We start from the raw sequence: 20,238 nt of genomic DNA, 5'->3' as shown, positions 1-20,238 counted from the left end.
GAGAATGAAAATGAACCCTCTAATGTAATTTTAACTTGAGCCTATCATTTATTTATCATTTAAGTATTTTTTTTTAAACCATTGTTGACTTTCTTTCAATCTATGTTGCATATTCTGCTTAGGAAATAAAACACACTAATGGATTCAGATTTTCTTTGGAAAGACAAGAGTTTGTATAACTTTGTGGAGAATCTCAGCATTAGAAAAGTTACTAATTTCATTTTATAATTTTTGTTATAATCTCAAAGATTTGTTTCAGTTTTTATTTCATAGTGATGTTTTCAAGTCTCCACAACTGAAAATGAACTCCTAAGCTTTTTAGTAGTCTTTATAGTTGTTAGGTGGTTATGAAATTATATTTTCCTGGAAGAAAGAAAACCCCTTGATTTAAGTCCTAGAGTTTTTTCAGAATCTTTGTTATACCTGAAGGGAAAAAAACAGTATTAACTCTAAATATAGTTAAAGAATTATATGTATATAATAGCAGATCACTCCTGATAATTTATATTTGCCAGATACTGATATTAAAATAACAGGAAAATTCTGCTATCTACAGTGTAATGATGCTAACTAAAGTTTTATGTGTTTCTTCATTTATCTAACAAATGTTTATTGACTCTCTTGGCAAGTACGAATATAGTGGCCAACAAGAGAGAGGTTTCTGGTCTCAAAGAACATGTATTTTAGTCAGGGAGGCAGGTGATAAATGAAACAAGTAGGATAGTTAGAAATAGTGATAACGTCTATGAAGAAATAGGATAATGTGATAGAGAATGATGGAGAGAGAGGGTAATAACATTAAATATGGTGGTCAGGAAAGGTCTCTAGGAGGAATTGACATTTGAACTGAGATCTGAATGACATTGAAGCTCTAAGTAGAGCAATTGTAAAGACATGGGTAAGTTTAAAGAACGAAATGAAGGCCTGTGTAGTTGAGTTTGAGAGAGCAAGAGAGTGGAAGAAGAGTTTGAAGGAGAAAGAGACCAGACCTTGGAGAATCTTACAGACTTTGGAAGTCATTGGAAAATTTTCTCTTTTTATTCCTAAATATATCATATTTGTGATCTTATGTCAAATGTCGAGATATTTTATATTTATGATTTATATCAAATGTAGAGATATTTTATATATTTAATTGCCTAAATAGCGTCAAGAAATTCAAATTGCTTAACGGTTTTGTTTTTTTTTTTTTTTTTTTTGAGACCGAGTCTCACTCTGCCACCCAGGCTGGAATGCAGTGGCGTGATCTCAGCTCACTGCAACCTCTGCCTCCCAGGTGCAATCAATTCTCCTGCCTCAGCCTCCTGAGTAGCTGGGATTACAGGCATGCGCCATCACGCCTGGGTAATTTTTGTACTTTTAGTAGAGACAAGGTTTCACCATGTTGGCCAGATTGGTCTCAAACTTCTGACCTTAGGTGATCCAACAGCCTCGGCCTCCCAAAGTGCTGGGATTACAGGTGCCAGCCTCTGCGCCTGGCCAAATTGCTTAACTATTAGTGTTCTGTTAAATGTCTGAAATTGTTTTCAAAACCATAATGTGTGGCAGTTACTTGTGAAAATGTCACACATCTTTTAATTTTTTTTAGAAAGCATTTTTGGAAGAAGACCTGCATTTGACCCTGAGCTGTCAAAATGGTCAAATTTTCTTAGTAAGAATTCTGATTTTCTTTTTTTTTTTTTTTTGAGACAGGCTCTCACTGCTCTCCAGACTAGAATCTCATGGTGCAATCACAGCATCCTGCAGCCTTGACCTCCTGGACTCAGGTGATCCTCTCACTTCAGCCTCCTGAGTAGCTGGGATTACAGGCATGCACCACACACTCAGCTAGTTTTTTGTATTTTTTGTAGAGGCAGGGATTTGCCATGTTGCCCAGGCTGGTCTCAAACTCCTGGGCTTAAATTAAACGATCTTCTTGACTTGGCCTCCTAAAGTGCTGGGATTATAGGCATGAGTCTTTGTCCCCAGCCAGAATTCTGTTTTCTCTAATAAAGATACTAAAAAAAATACTTTTGATGGCATTCAGATACCCTCTATGTGACATTGACTACATAAAGTAAAGGGGAGCAAGCCTGTAAACTTCCTGCCCATTCATCATTACCAAGACAGACCTCTTTACTGATGGAAAGGGAAGTTCACAGAAGAAATCGAGCAGTGACTTACACAATGGTAACACCTAAGAGCAGCCTAAATATGCTTGAAATAATGTGGATGCCACAAAAATATCTCTAATATACTTAGGAAGTTTGGGCAGAAGGAGAAAAATAAAAACATCATAGAAGTCTTTTCAGGGTTGGGATGCAAGGAAGAAGGAAGAGTGACAGGAATTTTATAGATACTGATTAATTATTGATGTGGGGAGAGGTCATAGATTGAAGTGTATGTGTTTAAACTCGAAGATAATTATTAGAATCAAAAGAGATACCGGAGCTTAGAAACTACAGCAGGAACCACTAGAATATCAGCTCCTTGAGAGCAGGGACCCAGTCTCCTGTATCTCTAGTGCCTAGAATAATGTCTAACACATGATAGGCAGTAAATAATTTTTTTAAATGAATGAATGAATGCATGAATAAAAGGGGGGGAATAAATAAAGCCCACTTATCAAGAACCAACAGTGAAATAGCACAGGCCTTCACGTTAGAGTCAGGAAGATCAGAATAGCTTTTGTCACTTGCTGTTCTGTTGTGTAGGTCCTAACCATTGCAAAGACAAAAAGATATGTGGTATGATTGGAGAGAAAGATACTTGTCATAATTCACATGTATAATTAAATTAAAAAATTAAACATGAGAAATGAAAGTCTTTTTTTTTTTTTTTTTTAGACTTAGTCTCACTCTGTCGCCCAGGCTAGAGTGGATCTCAGCTCACTACAAATTCAGCCTATCGAGTAGCTGGGATTACAGGTGGCCACCACCACGCCTGGCTAATTTTTGTATTTTTAGTACAGATGGGGTTTCACCATGTTGGCCAGCCTGGTCTTGAACTACTGACCTCAAGTGATTTACATCTTTAATGTAAAATAAACATGAATAAGCCAATGTAAATAAAATTGTAACACTTTAATGAAGGATAAGAGACTTGAATAAATGAAAAGTCTCATTTCTGAGTGGGAAGATTTGAATATTGTAAAAATCCAGGTTATCTCTAGATTAATCTGTAATCCTTATGTAGTTCTATTCCAACTCACAATGAAAAGTTACTGAAATTCAACTTAGTAATTGGTGTATAGTTTATCTGGAAGAAGAAATGCACAAGAGTCAAGAATATTTTTGAAAAACACAGAATAGTAATTGCTGTATAGTTGATGTGGAAGAAGAAATACACAAGAAGAGTCAAGAATATTTTTGAAAAATGCAGAATGCATTTAACATGATATATTGAATAACTTTAGCCTTAAATGTACTGATTTTATAAATATTGAAAATGAGTTAAGCTATTAGTTCTAGAAGCTAGAATATCAGAGCATGTAGACTTAAGAAAAGTAGAAAGAAGGAAATAATAAAGTTAAGAACAAAATAAGCAAAGTTAGAATAACCAAAACAGGAAGAAGAGTTTTCAAGGATTTTGAAAGTTTATTATTTGTAAACACTAGTGGCTGGGCATGGGGGCTCACACCTGTAATCCCAGCACTTTGGGAGGCTGAGGTGGACAGATCACGAGGTCAGGAGTTCGAGACTGGCCTGACCAACATGGTGAAACCCCGTCTAATAAAAATAGAAAAATTAGCCAGGCGTGGGAGTGCGTGCCTGTAATCCCAGCTATTCAGAAGGCTGAGGCAGGAGAATTTCTTGAACCCAGGAGACAGAGGTTGTAGTGAGCTGAGATTGCGCCACTACACTCCAGCGTAGGTGACAGAGCAAGAAAGACTGTGTCTCAAAAATAAATAAATAAAATAAAATAAAATAAAATAAACACTAGTAAAGTGTTGGACTTCCAAGAATATGGGCCAGTGGGTGCAGTGGCTCACACCTGTAATCCCAGCACTTTGGTAGGCCAAGATGGGTGGATCCCAAGGTGAGACCAGGAGATCGAGACCATCCTGACTAACATGGTGAAACCCCATCTCTACTAAAAATACAAAAAATTAGCTGGGCCTGGTGGCATGTGCCTGTAATCCCAGCTACTCAGGGGACTGAGGCGGGAGAATTGCTTGAACCCAGGAGGTGGAGGTTGCAGTGAGCCAAGGTCGCGCCACTGCACTCCAGCCTGGGTGACAAAGGGAGACTCCATCTCAAAAAAAAAAAAAAAAGAATATGGGCCAGGCATGGTGGCTCACGCCTGTAATCCCAGCACTTTGGGAGGCTGAGGCAGGTGGATCTCGAGGTCAGGAGATCAAGACCATCCTGGTCAACATGGTGAAACCCTGTCTCTACTAAAAATACAAAAAATTAGCTGGGCGTGGTGGTGCGCACCTGTAGTCTCAGCTACTTGGGAAGTTGAGGCAGGAGAATTGCTTGAAACCCAGAGACGGAGATTGCAGTGAGCTGAGATCGCGCCACTGCACTCCAGCCTAGCAACAGAGCGAGACTCTGTCAAAAAAAAAAAAAAGAAGAGTATGATCAGGGAAAAAAAGACAAACCAAATGAGGCTTGGTGCAGTTGCTCGCACCTATAATCCCAGTGCTTTGGATGGCTGAGACAGGAGGATTGCTTGAGCCCAGGAGTTCAAGACCAACCTGGACAACATAGCAAGGTGCCTGTCTCCACAAAAAATTTAAAAATCAGCCAGGTATGATGGCCATGTGCCTGTAGTCTCAGCTATTTGAGAGGCTGAGGTAGGAGAATTGCTTCACCCCAGGAGTTAGAGGCTGCAGTGAGCTATGATTGCACCATTGTACTTCAGCCTGGGCGACAGAGTGAGACCCTATGTCTAAAACAAACAAAATCAAATGAATGAAAATAAAAACATAAGTATAGATACCATAGAGATTCATAAAAGAATACTATAAATAAATGTCCATCAATAATTTTGAAAATAGAGATGAACTGGATGGTTTTCTGGAAGAATATAAACTACCTCAATCAACTCAAATAGAAATACAAAACCTGAATAAACCAATAACCATTAAATAATTTGAAATCATAGAGGTTTTCCCTCTTTCCTCTCCTCCAACCAAAAATATTAGACTGAGACCATTTTACAAGTGGGTCTTACCAACTCAACCAGTATGTAATTGCTTAATAAAATAGAATTAAAGAACTAGAGGGAAGAAAAGAAGGAAAGAAGAAAGGTAAGATAGACAAAAGAAAAACCCAGTTATCTTATGAGACTGATAAGAAGACCTGATAAGAACAGTACAAACAAATAAAATCATAGATGAATCTTACTTATGGGTGGTTGTAGAAATCCTAAATAAAATATTAGCAAATTATTCTTTTTTTTTTTTTTGAAACGGAGTCTCGCTCTGTCGCCCAGGCTGGAGTGCAGTGGCCGGATCTCAGCTCACTGCAAGCTCCGCCTCCCGGGTTCATGCCATTCTCCTGTCTCAGCCTCCCGAGTAGCTGGGACTACAGGCGCCCGCCACCTCGCCCGGCTATTTTTTTGTATTTTTATTAGAGACGGGGTTTCACCGTGTTAGCCAGGATGGTCTCGATCTCCTGACCTCGTGATCCACCCGTCTCAGCCTCCCAAAGTGCTGGGATTACAGGCTTGAGCCACCGCGCCCGGCTGCAAATTATAGGAATGGAAGAATAATTCAGTATCTGAAAAATCTATTAATGTTAACTTCACATACATAGATAGCAGGAAAAAAATCCATATGATCAATTTTATTTTTTATTTTGTTTTGTTTTTGAGATGGGATCTTGCTCTGTCACCCAGGCTGGAGTGTAGTGGGACAGTCACATTTCACTGTGGCTACAACCTCCCAGGCTCAAGTGATCCTCCAGATTCAGCCTCCCAACTAGCTGGGACCACAGGCACATAGCACCATGCCCAGCTAAGATTTTTTAAAACATTTTTGTACAGACAGGAGGATCTCGCTGTGTTGCCCAGGCAGGTCTAAAATGTAGGGGATCAGTCAGGGTGGTGGGGAATAAAGTTATAGGAAATAGACACAAACCTTCTTGGAAGGCTGGGAGGTTTGCATAGCTTCAGTGAAAGATTTGATTGAAGGCAGCTGAATTCTATTAAAAGCTTAGGACGTAGGTACATAGTAATGTAAGGGAGTTTACCTAAAGAGCTTGTTTACTCATGTGGTCCTAAGACAGACCTTTGATCATTTGCAGGACTGCTCTCTCTGGGGAGGATGACCAGATTACCCACAAGTGTGTTGACTCAAAGCCTTTGTCATTAAATCTATGCTGAATAAATGCCCACAGGACCAGCTAGTCAGGGCATGCGACTGCTGCAATTCTTTCTGTGAGCAGCCTGGCCCCCTAACCACTCTTTTACTGAATACTGGTGTCTGAGTACGTTATTCATCCATTGTGCAGCCTGAGTCTGCGGGTCAGACCTTGGCACTTTAACTCCTGGGCTCAAGCAGTTATTCCACATTGACCTCCCAAAGTGCTGGGATTACAGGAGTGAGCCATCATGCCTGGCCTTATTTTATTTTTTTAGAGACAAGTTCTTGCTCTTGCCAGGCTGGAGTGCAGTGGCATAATTATAGCTCACTGCAACCTTGAACTCCTGGACTCAGGCAGTCTTCCCATCTCAGCCTCCTAAGTAGCTGGGACTACAGGCACATAATACCACTCCTGGCTAATTTATTATTTTTTTTTTAGAGATGGGGTCTTTTTATGTTGCCCAGGCTGGTTTTGAATTCCTGGACTCAAGCGATGCTCCCACCTGAGCCTCCTGAGTAGCTGGGATTATAAGTACAAGTTACTGTGTCCAACCCATATAATCATTTTAATATATATTGGAAAAGAATCCATAAAAAAACTAATAACTCATAATTTTTTTTCAATGGAGAAAATCTGGAATAGAAGGGAAATTTCTTAACCGCAGTAATTGTTTTCATTAGAACATTTAGCAGATAACATTTCTAATAGTGAAATTTAGAAGCATTCTCCTTAATATCAAGTAAGTATAGAATAAAATATGATAGAAGCATTCCCATTAAAATTGAATATAGAATCAAGTGTAGGATACCTACTTTCAACATTACTATTTCAACATTGGTTTGTAGTTCCTAGCCAATGCAATTTGACAAGAATAAGAAATGAGATAAAGAATATGAAAACTTCTTTATGAATAACAAAATAAACCCTACACAAGATGTTTTGAACTTTTGTCAAGAAAATTATAAAACACTGAAACATGTAAATATCTCACTATATGGCAATATGTACCATATTCATAGTGGAAAGATGTAAAGAAAAATGTCAGTTCTCTCCAAATTAATCTCTGTATTCAGTGTATTTCCAGTTATAATTACAAGGAAATTTTTCATGGATCTTGAAAAACTGATTGTAAAATTGATACAGACAAGTAAATACTCAAGAATAATCAATATTGAGTCCTAGAAAAATGTATTGCGTCTGATAACAAGATTTACTACAAAATCATGATAGACAGTATGGTTTGATGCTAGAATGGACAAATAGATCAGTGGAGCGTAATGGAAAGCCCGAAACTCATTGAGATCCTTGTGAAATTTTAGTATATAGGAAAGAGACCCTACAAGTCAACTTTTATTTAATAATACTTAGTGAGCCTCTGCTGCATTCTACACAGTTTTATTCCCTGGTGATATAACAGTGAATAAAAACAAGTAGTAGGTGGGGTGCAGTAGCTCATGCCTGTAATCTCAGCACTTTGGAAGGATGGCTTGAGCCCAGGAGTTTCAGGCCAGCCTGGGCAACAGAGTGAGACCCCATCTTTACCTAAAAATAGAAAGTTAGCTGGACATGGTGGCATGCACCAGTAGTCCTAACTACTTGGGAGGCTGAGGTGGGAGGAGCGCTTGAACCCAGGAGGTCAAGGCTGCAGTGAGCCATGACTGCACCACTGTACTCCAGCCTGGGTGACAGAATAAGACCCTGTCTCCAAAAAAAAAAAAAAAAGCATTTATTAATTTGGGGTGTGAGTACATAAATGTTGGTTACTTCATTATTTCCATTTCTGTACATTTAAAATATTTTAGAACAAAAAATTAAAGATGAGTCATGCCAGCTATACCAAAAATATCACAATTTAGTATAAAACAGAGGCAATGAAAACATTGTGCTACTTTCCTTGAAATAGAAAAGTAGATCAATGCAACAGAATGAAGACAGAAAAAAAATTAGACTTCAGTTCTCTTATGAATTTTTAAATTCTTATAGTCAGTATATGCAAAAAATAGAAGTTGAATTATTTGATTTGTCATTTAAAAATATTATAATGTTTACATATGTTTACTTTAAGAATGATTTAAGGCTACAGATGGAAGCCCAACGCATTTGCCTCTCTCTGGTTTATTCAACTCATGTGGATCAGGTCCGTGAATATATGGAAAATGAAAAAGATAAAGCTCTTTGCAGTCTTAAAGAGGAGCTTATTTCTGCTCAAGAGGAAAAGATCAAGGAACTTCAGAAAATACACCAGTTAGAGCTACAGAATACGAAAACTCAAGAAACAGGTAAAATGGTTTCTGACTTATAAGTACCATGATCCAAATAAGTATTGGATAGAGCCCGCCATTCTATAATTTTTTCCTTGTCATAGAACCCACAGAGGAAGGTGATTTCCAGTTGTTGGTATAATCACTAGGCATTCATTTAAGTGCTTGAGAAAGCTGAAATCATTTTCCAATAGGAAGTCACAATCCACTGAGAAAGTATATATAAAATAAACAATTTATCCAGCAGAAGAACGAATAGAAAGAATGGGAGGAGAAAGGAGAAACATCTAGTGCTTCCTGGCAGGATGAGTAGGGTTAGGTGGGAGACAGAGTAGTGGGGTTGGAATTTTAAGGGAGGCTCTGGAGTCCTTAGAATTGAGGTGTAAAGGTACACCCATTTTGAAAAATTGAGAGTTCAAGGTGTGTGAGAAAGTAGTTGGAGTTATAGCTGGAGAGATTGGCAAGAGCTTGATTAGAAAAAGTTTTGTTCTGAAAGAAGCATGTATAAGCCTTATGCTGTTGGTGATAAGACCTACTACAGGGTTTTAAATAGAGTAACACAATATGGTTTTTATTTTATGATGACACCACTGGGGTGAGTTGGAGGAAGTGAGATTAGTGATTAGAACACCAGGTAAGCAACTAAGGCTATCGTTTCCATAAACAGTAAGTATTAACTAAATGTTAATGAGGATGGAAAAGAAGTTTGCATTCAGAAGTAGAAATTTGAGAATGGCTTAAATAAGAGTACAAACTTTTAAAATTCAGGAGTGCTTTGGGTTTTAATTTAATAAGATTTTAAGCGTGTAATATTTTTATTGATGTCCTCTTCAAACAGGTTAGTGTTTTTCAAACTAGAGGCTAATTAATAGGTCCATTAATGGGTGGTGAAGTCAGTTTAGTGAGTAATGATCAACATTTTAAAAAAAAAACAGAGTAGAACAGAAAACATTGGAGTACATGGCACTATAGTAGAAGAATAAATATTGATTTCTGAGATTTTTATTTCAGTTTTACATAGATGTATGTAATAGGTTATGATATATGATGCGTTTTTTTATGTTGGGTTTTAGTAAAAAGAAGTCACTGCTTTGTACCATTTTGTGGATAGAAGTGGAAAATCTCACAAATTTTCTGAGACAATGTTGAGCAATGGAAAATAACTCAAAGAAATAAAGAATTTAAAATGATTCTTATTGCAGGGGAGTTTCCAGTTGAAACATAAGTTAAATATTATCATAGTTCTTAAGTATGTAAATTGAATCTCTTAATCCATTATCTGTTCTATTAGGTGATGAAGGAAAGCCTTTACATCTGCTCATTGGAAAACTTCGAAAGGCAGTGTCTGAAGAATGTTCTTATTTTTTACAGGTAAGATGTTTAAAAGTACTTTTATGGCCAGGTGTGGTGGCTGACACTTGTAATCCCAGCACTTTGGGAGGCTGAGGTGGGCGAGACCAGCCTTGCCAACATGGTGAAACCTGGTCTCTACCAAAAAATACAAAAATGAGTCCGGCGTGGTGATATGTGCCTATAGTCCCAGTTACTGGGGAGACTGAGGCATTGGAATCGCTTGGGCTTGAAAGGCAGAGGTTGCATTGATGAGTGGAGATCATGCTACTGCACTCCAGCCTGGGTGACAGAGTGGGACTCTGTCTCAAAAAAAAGAAAATAATAATAGATTTTTAAAAATAAATAAAAAGTACTTTTACACAAGGAGTGCTAAATTATAAGTTGCTACTAATTTGATGATCACCCAGCCTAGTTTTCTCCACTACCTTACTTCAGAACTGTACTTAGAAAGTGTTCCTGAGTTTTTAAGTTAAAATGAGCATTAAAAATTTTCCTGATAATCTGTTTGAAACAAAAGAAATTCTGGTAAATTATCTCACCTGTAGAACAGACAGTAATTGTTGGTGTTGCCATAGATGAGTTACAAGGACAAGATGGAGACATCCTGGGAGACTGTGTAGAGTGAGCCAAAACACTAAGATGGCACCCATCTTTCTGGGTCCCAGTTTCTTTGTCTGTAAATTGGGTGATTGTTTACGGTTTCTAAAATCAACTCTAATGTGAAAAAACTGCATCTTAGGGGCTATGCTGAAAATTTAATAAACTTAATTATTAATTGACAGTATAGTTTAAGCAAATCTCAAGAAATCTGAAGAAATAGCAGTGAACAATTTGATTTTTAAGTCTAGAAGTTGGTGGTGGTAATTTTTTAGTTATATGAGGAACAAAGGTAAAAGTTATTTGAAAGCTTATCAAATGATTATGGGGCATGTATTGTTTTAAATGATGATAGAATTGTCTGTTGCCCAGGAGAAGAACCAAAACAATGTGTCACATATTTTCAATTTTTGTGTGTGTATATAAATTACATAAAACTATTCTTGTGTGTTAGGAATCTTTTTTGTTTTTCTTTTTTTATTTGAGACAGAGAGTCTTGCTCTGTCGCCCAGGCTGGAGTGCAGTGGCACAGTCTCCGTTCACTGCGACCTCTGCCTCCCAGGTTGAAGCTATTCTTGTGCCTCATCTACCGACTAGCTGGGATGACAGATGCAGGCCACCACGCCCGGCTAGTTTTTGTATTTTTAGTAGAGATGAGGTTTTGCCATGTTGGCCAGGCTGGTCTCAAACTCCTGACCTCAGGTGATCCACCTGCCTCGACCTCCCAAAGTGCTGGGATTACAGGCGTGAGCCACTACGCCTGGCCTCATGTGTTATGAATATTATCTTAAGTATATGAATGTAATTCTCTTGCTTGATATAATTTCTTTAGAATTTATAGATTTCTTTCTGATCAGCATTTCTGAACTTCTGTCCTTGTCCTGTGGTGTTTTTTCAAAGGTATTTGAGATTACAGAGATAACATCAGAAATAGGATCCAAGCTAGGAAGTAGTTGATTAAAGTATAAGATAAATTCTATTATTATAAGGAAGCAAAAAAAATTATGGTTTTTTGCAATGAAGATTATTATCTTCCTGATATAAGAAGATTTCATGCCAAAGAGACAGAGAAATTTAGACTTGTTTCTTTTGCAGATTGATAAGGGTATGGAGAGAAGGTTTTCTTAATTATTTTTATGTGCCATTTTGACTGCCTTACATCAAGGAGAATAATGTTTAATGATCTTTAGAAGTAGAAATCAAAATTTAAATTCCTTAAAATACCCAATTTTGTTGTTGACAGACTTTATGCAGTGTCTTTGGTGAATATTATACTCCTGCTTTAAAATGTGAAGTAAATGCAGAAGATAGAGAGAATTCTGGTGATTACACTTCTGAAAATGAAGATCCAGAATTACAAGATTATAGATATGAAGTTCAAGGTAATAAAAGCTTACCATACTATTAAACAGTATTTAATCCTCTTAATTGATGACAGATCTTTACTTTTTATTATGATTTAATCACCCAGCCAAGTTGTTTATCATCTTAACATCTTATCCTCCTTTCACGTTCATGAAATCTTATATTTAATATACATTTAAAATTTTTGTAGTGCGATAATGGTGATATGAAGATAATTGGAGCTGTCCACTATTGTCTATCCTCTATCTCTCTACTCCTATCTTTTTCCTTATCCTAATTCTTTCTTTTAACTTTTTATACCATAGATCCAAATTTTTAAACGTTATTGTATTTATTGAATAAGTTCATGTCAATGGTTTTTGCTTTAAAATGAGTAAGATTAACATTAAGAAGAAATATATTGGTATCTTTCTTAATATAGATCTGCTATAAGTTTGTTTTAGCAAATAGTAACCTCACACTTTTTTGATGCTCTTTCACAGATAAAATGTTTCCTAGCCCTGTCCATTTGTATAGATAATGAACAAAATGTGTATAAATTAATGACTACCAAAAGAAATTAACATATTTTAATATGAAATTTTCAAGTTATCTTCGTAGCAGGCATTTCACATGAATGAAATTTCAATTTTTAGTTACTAAATATCTGAGGTTTACTTCTAGCAGGCAATTTTTTTAAGTTATAAATAGGTGAATAATATTTATTGGAAGATGCAGACTTTTACTGTGAAGTGAAATTATTATAATTGTTTACCATCCAGACTTTCAAGAAAATATGCACACTCTTCTCAACAAAGTAACAGAAGAATACAACAAACTCTTGGTACTTCAAACACGACTAAGCAAGGTCTGTGAAATGGAAAATGTATTGTAATATTTGCATTTATTGTATTACCTGCTTTTTTATAAGCTGCTTTTATCAACCAAGAATTTCTAAAATAAGAGAACGTGAAAAAGGAGATTGGGAAAAGCGATATATATTTGTAGTAGATAATTTATATTGGTAAGCTAAAGGAATTTCTGCAAGTCAAATAATAACCCCTTTAGAGAGTTTTTAGAATTATGATAATTTAAAATATATATAATGTATCAACTGGTAAACTGTGTGAAACAATTGCATTTAATTTTACTTATAAAGCAGTGGGCCTTCTGTTTTAGAGAAAATTGGTAATGAGTTTAGTTGCTTAGTACATAGCTAATTAGTTTCACACAGCATTATATATGTCAATTTTATGTTCAAGCAATTTTTAAAAACGTCTATAGAAAACTAGGTAAGATAGTTTTCTATCATGGCACAGTGTAATTTATTAACTCTATCAGTAGAACAACGTAAGGCATATATTTGCAAGGATAAATGTAATTCTCATGTAGAAAGAAATCCAGAAAGATGTCTATGTGTATTTTTGGGGGGTGCTTTTTGATGTTCAGTTAATTATTAAAATGTTTAGGCAGATTTGAAAGATTTAATTGATAGTGAAAGTTATAATGTTGATGAGTTATGTTTTGGCTGAAATTCTTCCTCTCCATCTCTCTGCCCTTCTTTCTTTCCCTCCTGTTTCTTCTTCCCCACTCTGTTTCTGTGCAATTAAGTACAACCTTATCTAGCCTTTCCAAAAATCTATAAACCTACTCCAGTAGATTTATATGAGTAGAATCTATTTTGGTTTCATCTCTTATTTTCTTGTACATTATGGATTTATGCCTTTTAAATATTCTTTACTATCATTTTAATTGCGTAATCAAAAGGGAAGAGGTTTGCGTCACTAATCACAAATGTAAATGCCTACATTAATTTAGTTAATAAAATAAATGAAGAAGGCCAAGGCCAAGTGAAACCTGGAGAAAACATGCCTCATCCAAAAGGGGCTGCAGCTGCCCAGCTTATGAATCTTGTTGCCATTAAGTAGGAATCAGGGCCCAGTGTTGCTAGTACTTTTAATCTATTAATTTTATATGGTTTTTTTTCTTTTAAAAATATTAGGAAATATAAACTGGGCATGGTGGCACATACCTGTCCTCCCTGCTACTTGAGAAGCTGAGGTGGGAGGATCACTTGAACCTAGGAGTTTGCGGCTGCATGAGCTATGATTGTGCCACTGCACTCCTGCCTGGGCAACAGAGCTTAAGACCTCATCTCTGAAAATATAACACACACACACACGCACAGAAATATTCAAAAATAAACGGATTCTATTTTAAGGTTGGGAAACAGAAAGCAGCCAGACAACAACAAAAACTGTTTTGTCCCCAAAAGAGCACTATAAAAGTATAGACTGGATTTAAAGTTCAAGCCTTCACTTTGTAACCTCAGATATAAACACATGCTCCGTGTACTATCTTGAACTAGTTTTCTTTTTACTTTAATCTATTATTTCTCGACTGTAGTATTTGCTGCTTTCTGATAATATTTTCTTCCCTTAGCTTCTGTAGCTTTTCAAGCCTCTATTTTGGACTTTAGCTACCCTGTCTATTTTACCAGGGATCTTTATTTGATCCTCTTAATCTGAATGCTTTTTTCATCTCCTTTCATTGCTTCTAGATCTCTATGTTTAGGTCAGTCCTTCTGAGCTGCAGAGTCATATATCTCATCAGTTATCTCTACTCAAAACTCTTGTAGGTATGTTTCAATCGGCATATTGAAATATGAATTTATTAACTTCTGCTGCTTAAACCAGCTTCTCTCGTCTCAGTTTCAAGGAACAACATTCAACCAGAAACTTGGGGATTTGTCTTACATAATCTTCTCTTTTCACTCCTGGTCTTCTACCATACTGATATATACACTGAAGGGAGTATAAAGAATATGAAAGAAAAACTTATACTTTGTTCTCATTCAGTTATCCAGTCAATTTTTATTTTTATTTTACTGTACTTTTTTTTTTTTTCTCTGAGACAGAGTCTTGCTCTGTCTCCCAGGCTGGAGTACAGTGGCACGATCTCGGCTCACTGCAACCTCCACCTCCCAGGTTCAAGCGATTCTCCTGCCTCAGCCTCCTGAGTAGCTGGAATTACAGGCAAGCTCCACCACACCCAGCTAATTTTTGTATTCTGAGTAGAGACGGGCTTTCACCATGTTGGCCAGGCTGGTTTCGAACTCTTAACCTCATGATCTGCCTGCCTTGGCCTCCCAAAGTGCTAAGATTACAGACGTGAGCCACCGTACCCAGCCTACTTACTTATGTATTTATTTATTTATTTATTTATTCCTTAGATCTAAGGACAGACTGGACAGCCAATATTTATTATTTGCTAATTAAATGCCAGGTTGTTCTATGTACTGGGAATAAAGTAATGAAGTCACCAGACTGAAGACATGTATAAATTAATGGGATTTATGAACTAGTTTAAGGAATGTCATATACATATATACTATTTTACACATATATATACACACACACACACACACACACATAAAAAATAGTTTTCCATGGCAACATTCTAGTAGGTGTTTAGAAGAGAAATGTAAGGCCGAGCATGGTGGCTCATACCTGCAATCCCAGCACTTTAGGAGGCCAAGGTGGGCCAATCACCTGAGGTCAGGAGTTGGAGACCAGCCTGGCCAACATGGTGAAACCCCATCTCTACTAAAAAAGACACAAAAATAATTAGCTGGGTGTTGTGACATGTGCCTATAATCCCAGCTACTTGGGAGGCTGACACAGGAGAATCGCTTGAAACCAGAAGGTGGAGGTTGCAGTGAGCCAAGACTGCGCCACTGCACTCCAGCCTGGGCAACAGAGTGAGACTCCATCTCAAAAAAAAAGAGAAAAGAAAAGAAATGTAAGTAAATACGTTTGCTTAACAGGTAGATGAATATAGCAAACAGGTAGATGTCTTTTCTGCACAAGGGGTAATAAGAAGATATCGTATTTGAATTCTGTAAATTAGCTGCAATTAGAGAGGCATTTCAGAGTTACTTTGGGATCAGGATCAGCACTGCAATACATCACTGCCTAACTTTTTGGCTTCATCTTCTAATCTTCCTCCTCATTTCAGCCATACTGAAATACTTAGTTTCCCAAATGCACCCTGGGCTTTTTTGCATGCTGCCCTTTCTGCATAATACTGCCCATCCCCTCCCAGCCTTTTTGGTTTGTTCCCGCTTGTTGCAGTTGGTTCAAATGTTTACTCCCTCTGTGTCATCTGCTTTACCTATCTTCCTAGGCTTAGGCATTTATTCCTCTGTTTCCTTAGCAACAGTACAGGCCTTGCTTATCGTGCTTCTCTTTTTTCGTTACTTTATTTTTTTTTTATTTTTTATTTTTTTTGAGATGGAGTCTCCCTCTGTCGCCCAGGCCGGAGTGCAGTGGCGCGATCTAGGCTCACTGCAAGCTCCGCCTCCCAGGTTCACGCCATTCTCCTGCCTCAGCCTCCCGAGTAGCTGGGACTACAGGCGCCCATCACCATGCCCAGCTAATTTTTTTGTATTTTTAGTATAGACGGGGTTTCACCATGTTAGCCAGGATGGTCTTGATCTCCTGACCTCGTGATCCACCCGCCTTGGCCTCCCGAAGTGCTGGGATTACAGGCATGAGCCACCGCGCCTGGCCTTTTTTCGTTACTTTAAATACTTGATTACCCTTCTGTCCTTCCTCCATGTTCCTATAGCTTCTTATACGCATTTGCTTTTGTATCACATTACTTTTCATATTATATAATTGTTTGTTTACCATTCTGCCTCTTTCACTATTATTCTAAACCCTTTGGAATCAGGGAATCTTCTGTTTATTTTTGTTTCCTCCTCTTATCACAGTGTTAGCATACAGTAAAGGCTTAATAAATGTTTGCTGAATGAGTTAGAAAGGTTGGACTAGAAACTTAATAATTTACCCGATGATCTTTATTTTCCCTGGGAACTAAGAGGCAAGATCTCTGTTGAAACATACTCATGGGGTAGGAGTTGGTTAGAGGATTTATAAGAGTAGTGGACAGTTAAAACAGCCTTCTTGGCAAATAGCTTTTTTTCTTTTGCTCACCTGCTTCTGCAGTATCCTTTGTTCATCTGGTCTTGCAAGTCCAAACTCTTTCCCCTTGCTTTTAAAGTCTTACGTAATTTGGATCTATCTTATTTAACTAGCTTTATTTCCCCCTCTGTATCCAAATTAAACTCTTCTCAAGAAGATCATTGTCAATTATGGCATATGTCATTCTTTCATAAATTTTCTTACTCTTTCTTCCTTAGAGCCTTCCCAAATCATTGCCAAAAATATATGAGCCTAAATCAAAATTGACTTCCATAATTATTCAGATCCACATCAGTCTTCTTTATCATTGTAGTTATAGTCAAATTTTATAGTTTAGTCGTTCTCTAATTGTTTATTTTCCCATCTGATTGATGAATTCCATGCAGGCAGATATATTGTTATTTTTTAAACGGATTTTATATTTTTACTATCTCTTGTCACAGTGCTGGTCACATTGATTATTAAGTATTTGATGAAAGAATAAATTAGTACACACAGGTATCTGACACATTGCTGCTTAATTTTATTTGTTTATTTACTTATTTTTTTGAGGCAGAGTCTTGCTCTGTCTCCCATGCTAGGGTTCAATGACTCAGTCTTGGCTCACTGCAACCTCCCCTTCCCAGGTTCAAGAAATTCACCTTCCTTAGCCTCCCAAGTAGCTGGGATTACAGGTTTGTGCCACCACACCTGGCTAATTTTTCAATTTTTAGTAAAGATGAAGTTTCACTATGTTGACCAGGCTGGTCCTGAACTCCTGACCTCAGGTGATCCACCCACCTCGCTTTCCCAAAGTGCTTGGGTTACAGGCTTGCTGCTTTTTAATAGTTAAGGAAATGAGCTGAGATTTATCTATTTTCATTCTTTTCTTTTCTTTTGTTTACTGTACAGAGCAGCATACCATTTGTCAGTTACCTGGTTGTACATAGGACATATCTAGAGATACATAAGCTGTATTAATCAAGTATTGGTAATATAAAATTTATTATGTACAAATTGAAATTTCAAAGACCAGGTTATACTATAAATATTGTTATCAGCTTTCTACCAAAATTCTCAGAAGCACTTGTTTTTGTAGTAAAATGAACTTCCTTTTAGATATCAAAGAACATTACTAACATAATTTCAGTGCTATGAAAGGTATGGAATATGAATTACTGTTACAGAAGAGAACAGGGAATAACTTAGAAGGGAAAACACCTGTATTAGAGTGCCACAATTTTGGGTGGTTTTAAAAAAGCATCTTAATGCAGAGTTGCTTTAATACAGCTTTCTAATTGCTGGATTACGTATTTATGTTACTGCTTTTATTCTGTGGTTTTCAATAGATTTGGGGACAGCAAACAGATGGTATGAAACTTGAATTTGGAGAAGAAAACCTTCCAAAAGAGGAAACAAAGTTTTTATCAATCCATTCTCAGATGACCAGTTTGGAAGACAGTGGTAAATTTTGATCATATACCACAATGTGGTGTTTTTATACCAAATATTGAGTAATTTGCTTTTTTACTTTAAAATTTGAGCTAACATAGTGACGTTGGGCATTTCACTGTAGCCTCTCTGATCTCAATGTTTTCATCCTTAAAATGAAAGATTTGGGTTACTTATCTATTTGGTCCTTTTTCACTTCTTATGTTCTATTATTGTAAATTGTTTTAAATTTTAAAGATATGTTGGATTTACGAGTACTGCAGCATGAGGATCAAAAAGATGATCTTGAATTGTACTATTTATATTTTCTTGTTTTCATCAGAATGAGTTTAAATTGAAACCAGAGTTATTACCACTAAAAACATACTCTTTCAAAAAAGAATATTTTCTGTACACAGTGATTGTGCTATTTCACTAAGAAACTTCTGTTGAAGTGTGCATTTTTTGTCTCTTTATATAACATAGATGTCAATCATAAAAGCAAGTTATCTTCTCTACAACATCTTGAAAAAACTGAACAACTTGAAGAACAAGTTCAAGAATTAGAAAGCCTCATATCCTCTTTGCAGCAACAATTGAAAGAAACTGAACAAAGCTATGAGGCAGAGATCCACTATTTACGGAAGAGGCTTCAAGCTGTTAGTGAGTCCACAGTTCTGCCAAGGTATTCATCTGCTTATAGCTTCATTCAACAGTATTTGTAGCTTTGTAACAATTATAGTATCATCTAGAATGGCTATTTACAAAAAGTAACTTAAGCAAAGTTGCTGAAAAGAGATAGGATGCAGCATTTTTAAGAAAGAAGAGCAGGAGATCATTCTGTATCTTTGAAATGCCTGAAATAAATGTTGATGTAAATCAGAGAGATTATAGGAATTCTACTTAAATTTTTACATTATAAAGATGTTGGTTGTTGTTAATCTGCTTAATTAAATTGGCAGTGTGCATGTATTTGCAGTTTATTCTGTACCTAGTCTTTGGTACTTTGATATGGTGGATACTTAAGGAATATAAGATAGGATCATTCCAGTCATGGCAGGATTTCACTTTGTCTCATGTTCAAATTAACCACGTCCAAAGTAGAACCCTGGATCTTCTCAAAATTTGCTCCTTCTGCAGTTATATCCATCTGTCGTTACTCCTCTTTCTCTTATACCTCTTTTCTAGTCTATCAAGACATCCTGTTTTCTCTGCCTTCAAAAATATATCCAAACTGTACCACTCCTTAAAACCTTGCTGGTCTCTGCCATCCTTTTGTCTCACCTGGATTACCCTAACTCCTCCCTAAAGTCTGTTCTCAACACAGTTAGAGCAGGTGCCAGAATCTTGCTTTTAAAATTTAAAATAGATTATATCATTCCAAAGCTCTTCTGTCCTACATGATGAGTACCTATTACTTTTCTGACTTTTAATCTCCTACTGACTAGTCTGTCACTGTCTTCTGACCCCAAGATGCTGTCACCAGTAACAAGCATTATCAGTATGCTTCTGCTTTAGGGACTTCTCATTGGCTGTTCCTTCTACCTAGAATGGTCTTCCTCCAGATATGTGCCTGGCCAACACCCTCACCTCCTTTGGAGCATTACTCAAGTGTCATGTTCTCATGAGGCTTTTCTTAATCACTCTGTGTAAATTAAAATTGTCTCCTAGAACGCTGATTCCTATTTCCCTACTTTACTTTTTCTATATTACTTAATATTGTCCATTTATATATATGTATACATTATACACATTTTATATAGTATATATTACATATATAACTAGGCTGGTTGTGGTGGCTCATGCCTGTAATCCCAGCATTTTGAGAGGCGGAGGCAGGCAGATTACCTGAGGTTAGGAGTTCGAGACTGGCCTGGCCAATATGGCAAAACTCCATCTCTACTAAAAATACAAAAATTAGCCAAGCATGGTGGCATGCACCTGTAATCCCAGCTACTCAGGAGGCTAAGGCATAAGAATCACTTGAACCTAGGAAGC

General features: G+C 36.8%; 1 protein-coding gene across 2 annotated transcripts in view; it reads left to right on the top strand.

Annotated features, from left to right (window-relative positions):
- Positions 1 to 20,238, top strand: part of AKAP9 (A kinase (PRKA) anchor protein 9) — a 172,310-nt gene that overhangs the window by 63,541 nt on the left and 88,531 nt on the right. For both annotated transcript variants that reach the window (XM_011989703.1, XM_011989696.1), the window contains exons 9-14: positions 8,356 to 8,569; positions 9,843 to 9,922; positions 11,745 to 11,883; positions 12,628 to 12,713; positions 18,159 to 18,273; positions 18,727 to 18,925. In XM_011989703.1, coding sequence (XP_011845093.1) covers positions 8,356 to 8,569; positions 9,843 to 9,922; positions 11,745 to 11,883; positions 12,628 to 12,713; positions 18,159 to 18,273; positions 18,727 to 18,925 — 833 coding nt within the window. The remainder of the gene's footprint in view (positions 1 to 8,355; positions 8,570 to 9,842; positions 9,923 to 11,744; positions 11,884 to 12,627; positions 12,714 to 18,158; positions 18,274 to 18,726; positions 18,926 to 20,238) is intronic.

This window comes from Mandrillus leucophaeus, unplaced genomic scaffold (assembly GCF_000951045.1).
Source record: "Mandrillus leucophaeus isolate KB7577 unplaced genomic scaffold, Mleu.le_1.0 Scaffold1098, whole genome shotgun sequence".
Classification (NCBI taxonomy): domain Eukaryota; kingdom Metazoa; phylum Chordata; class Mammalia; order Primates; family Cercopithecidae; genus Mandrillus; species Mandrillus leucophaeus.
This window is presented reverse-complemented; position numbering and strand designations above follow the sequence as displayed.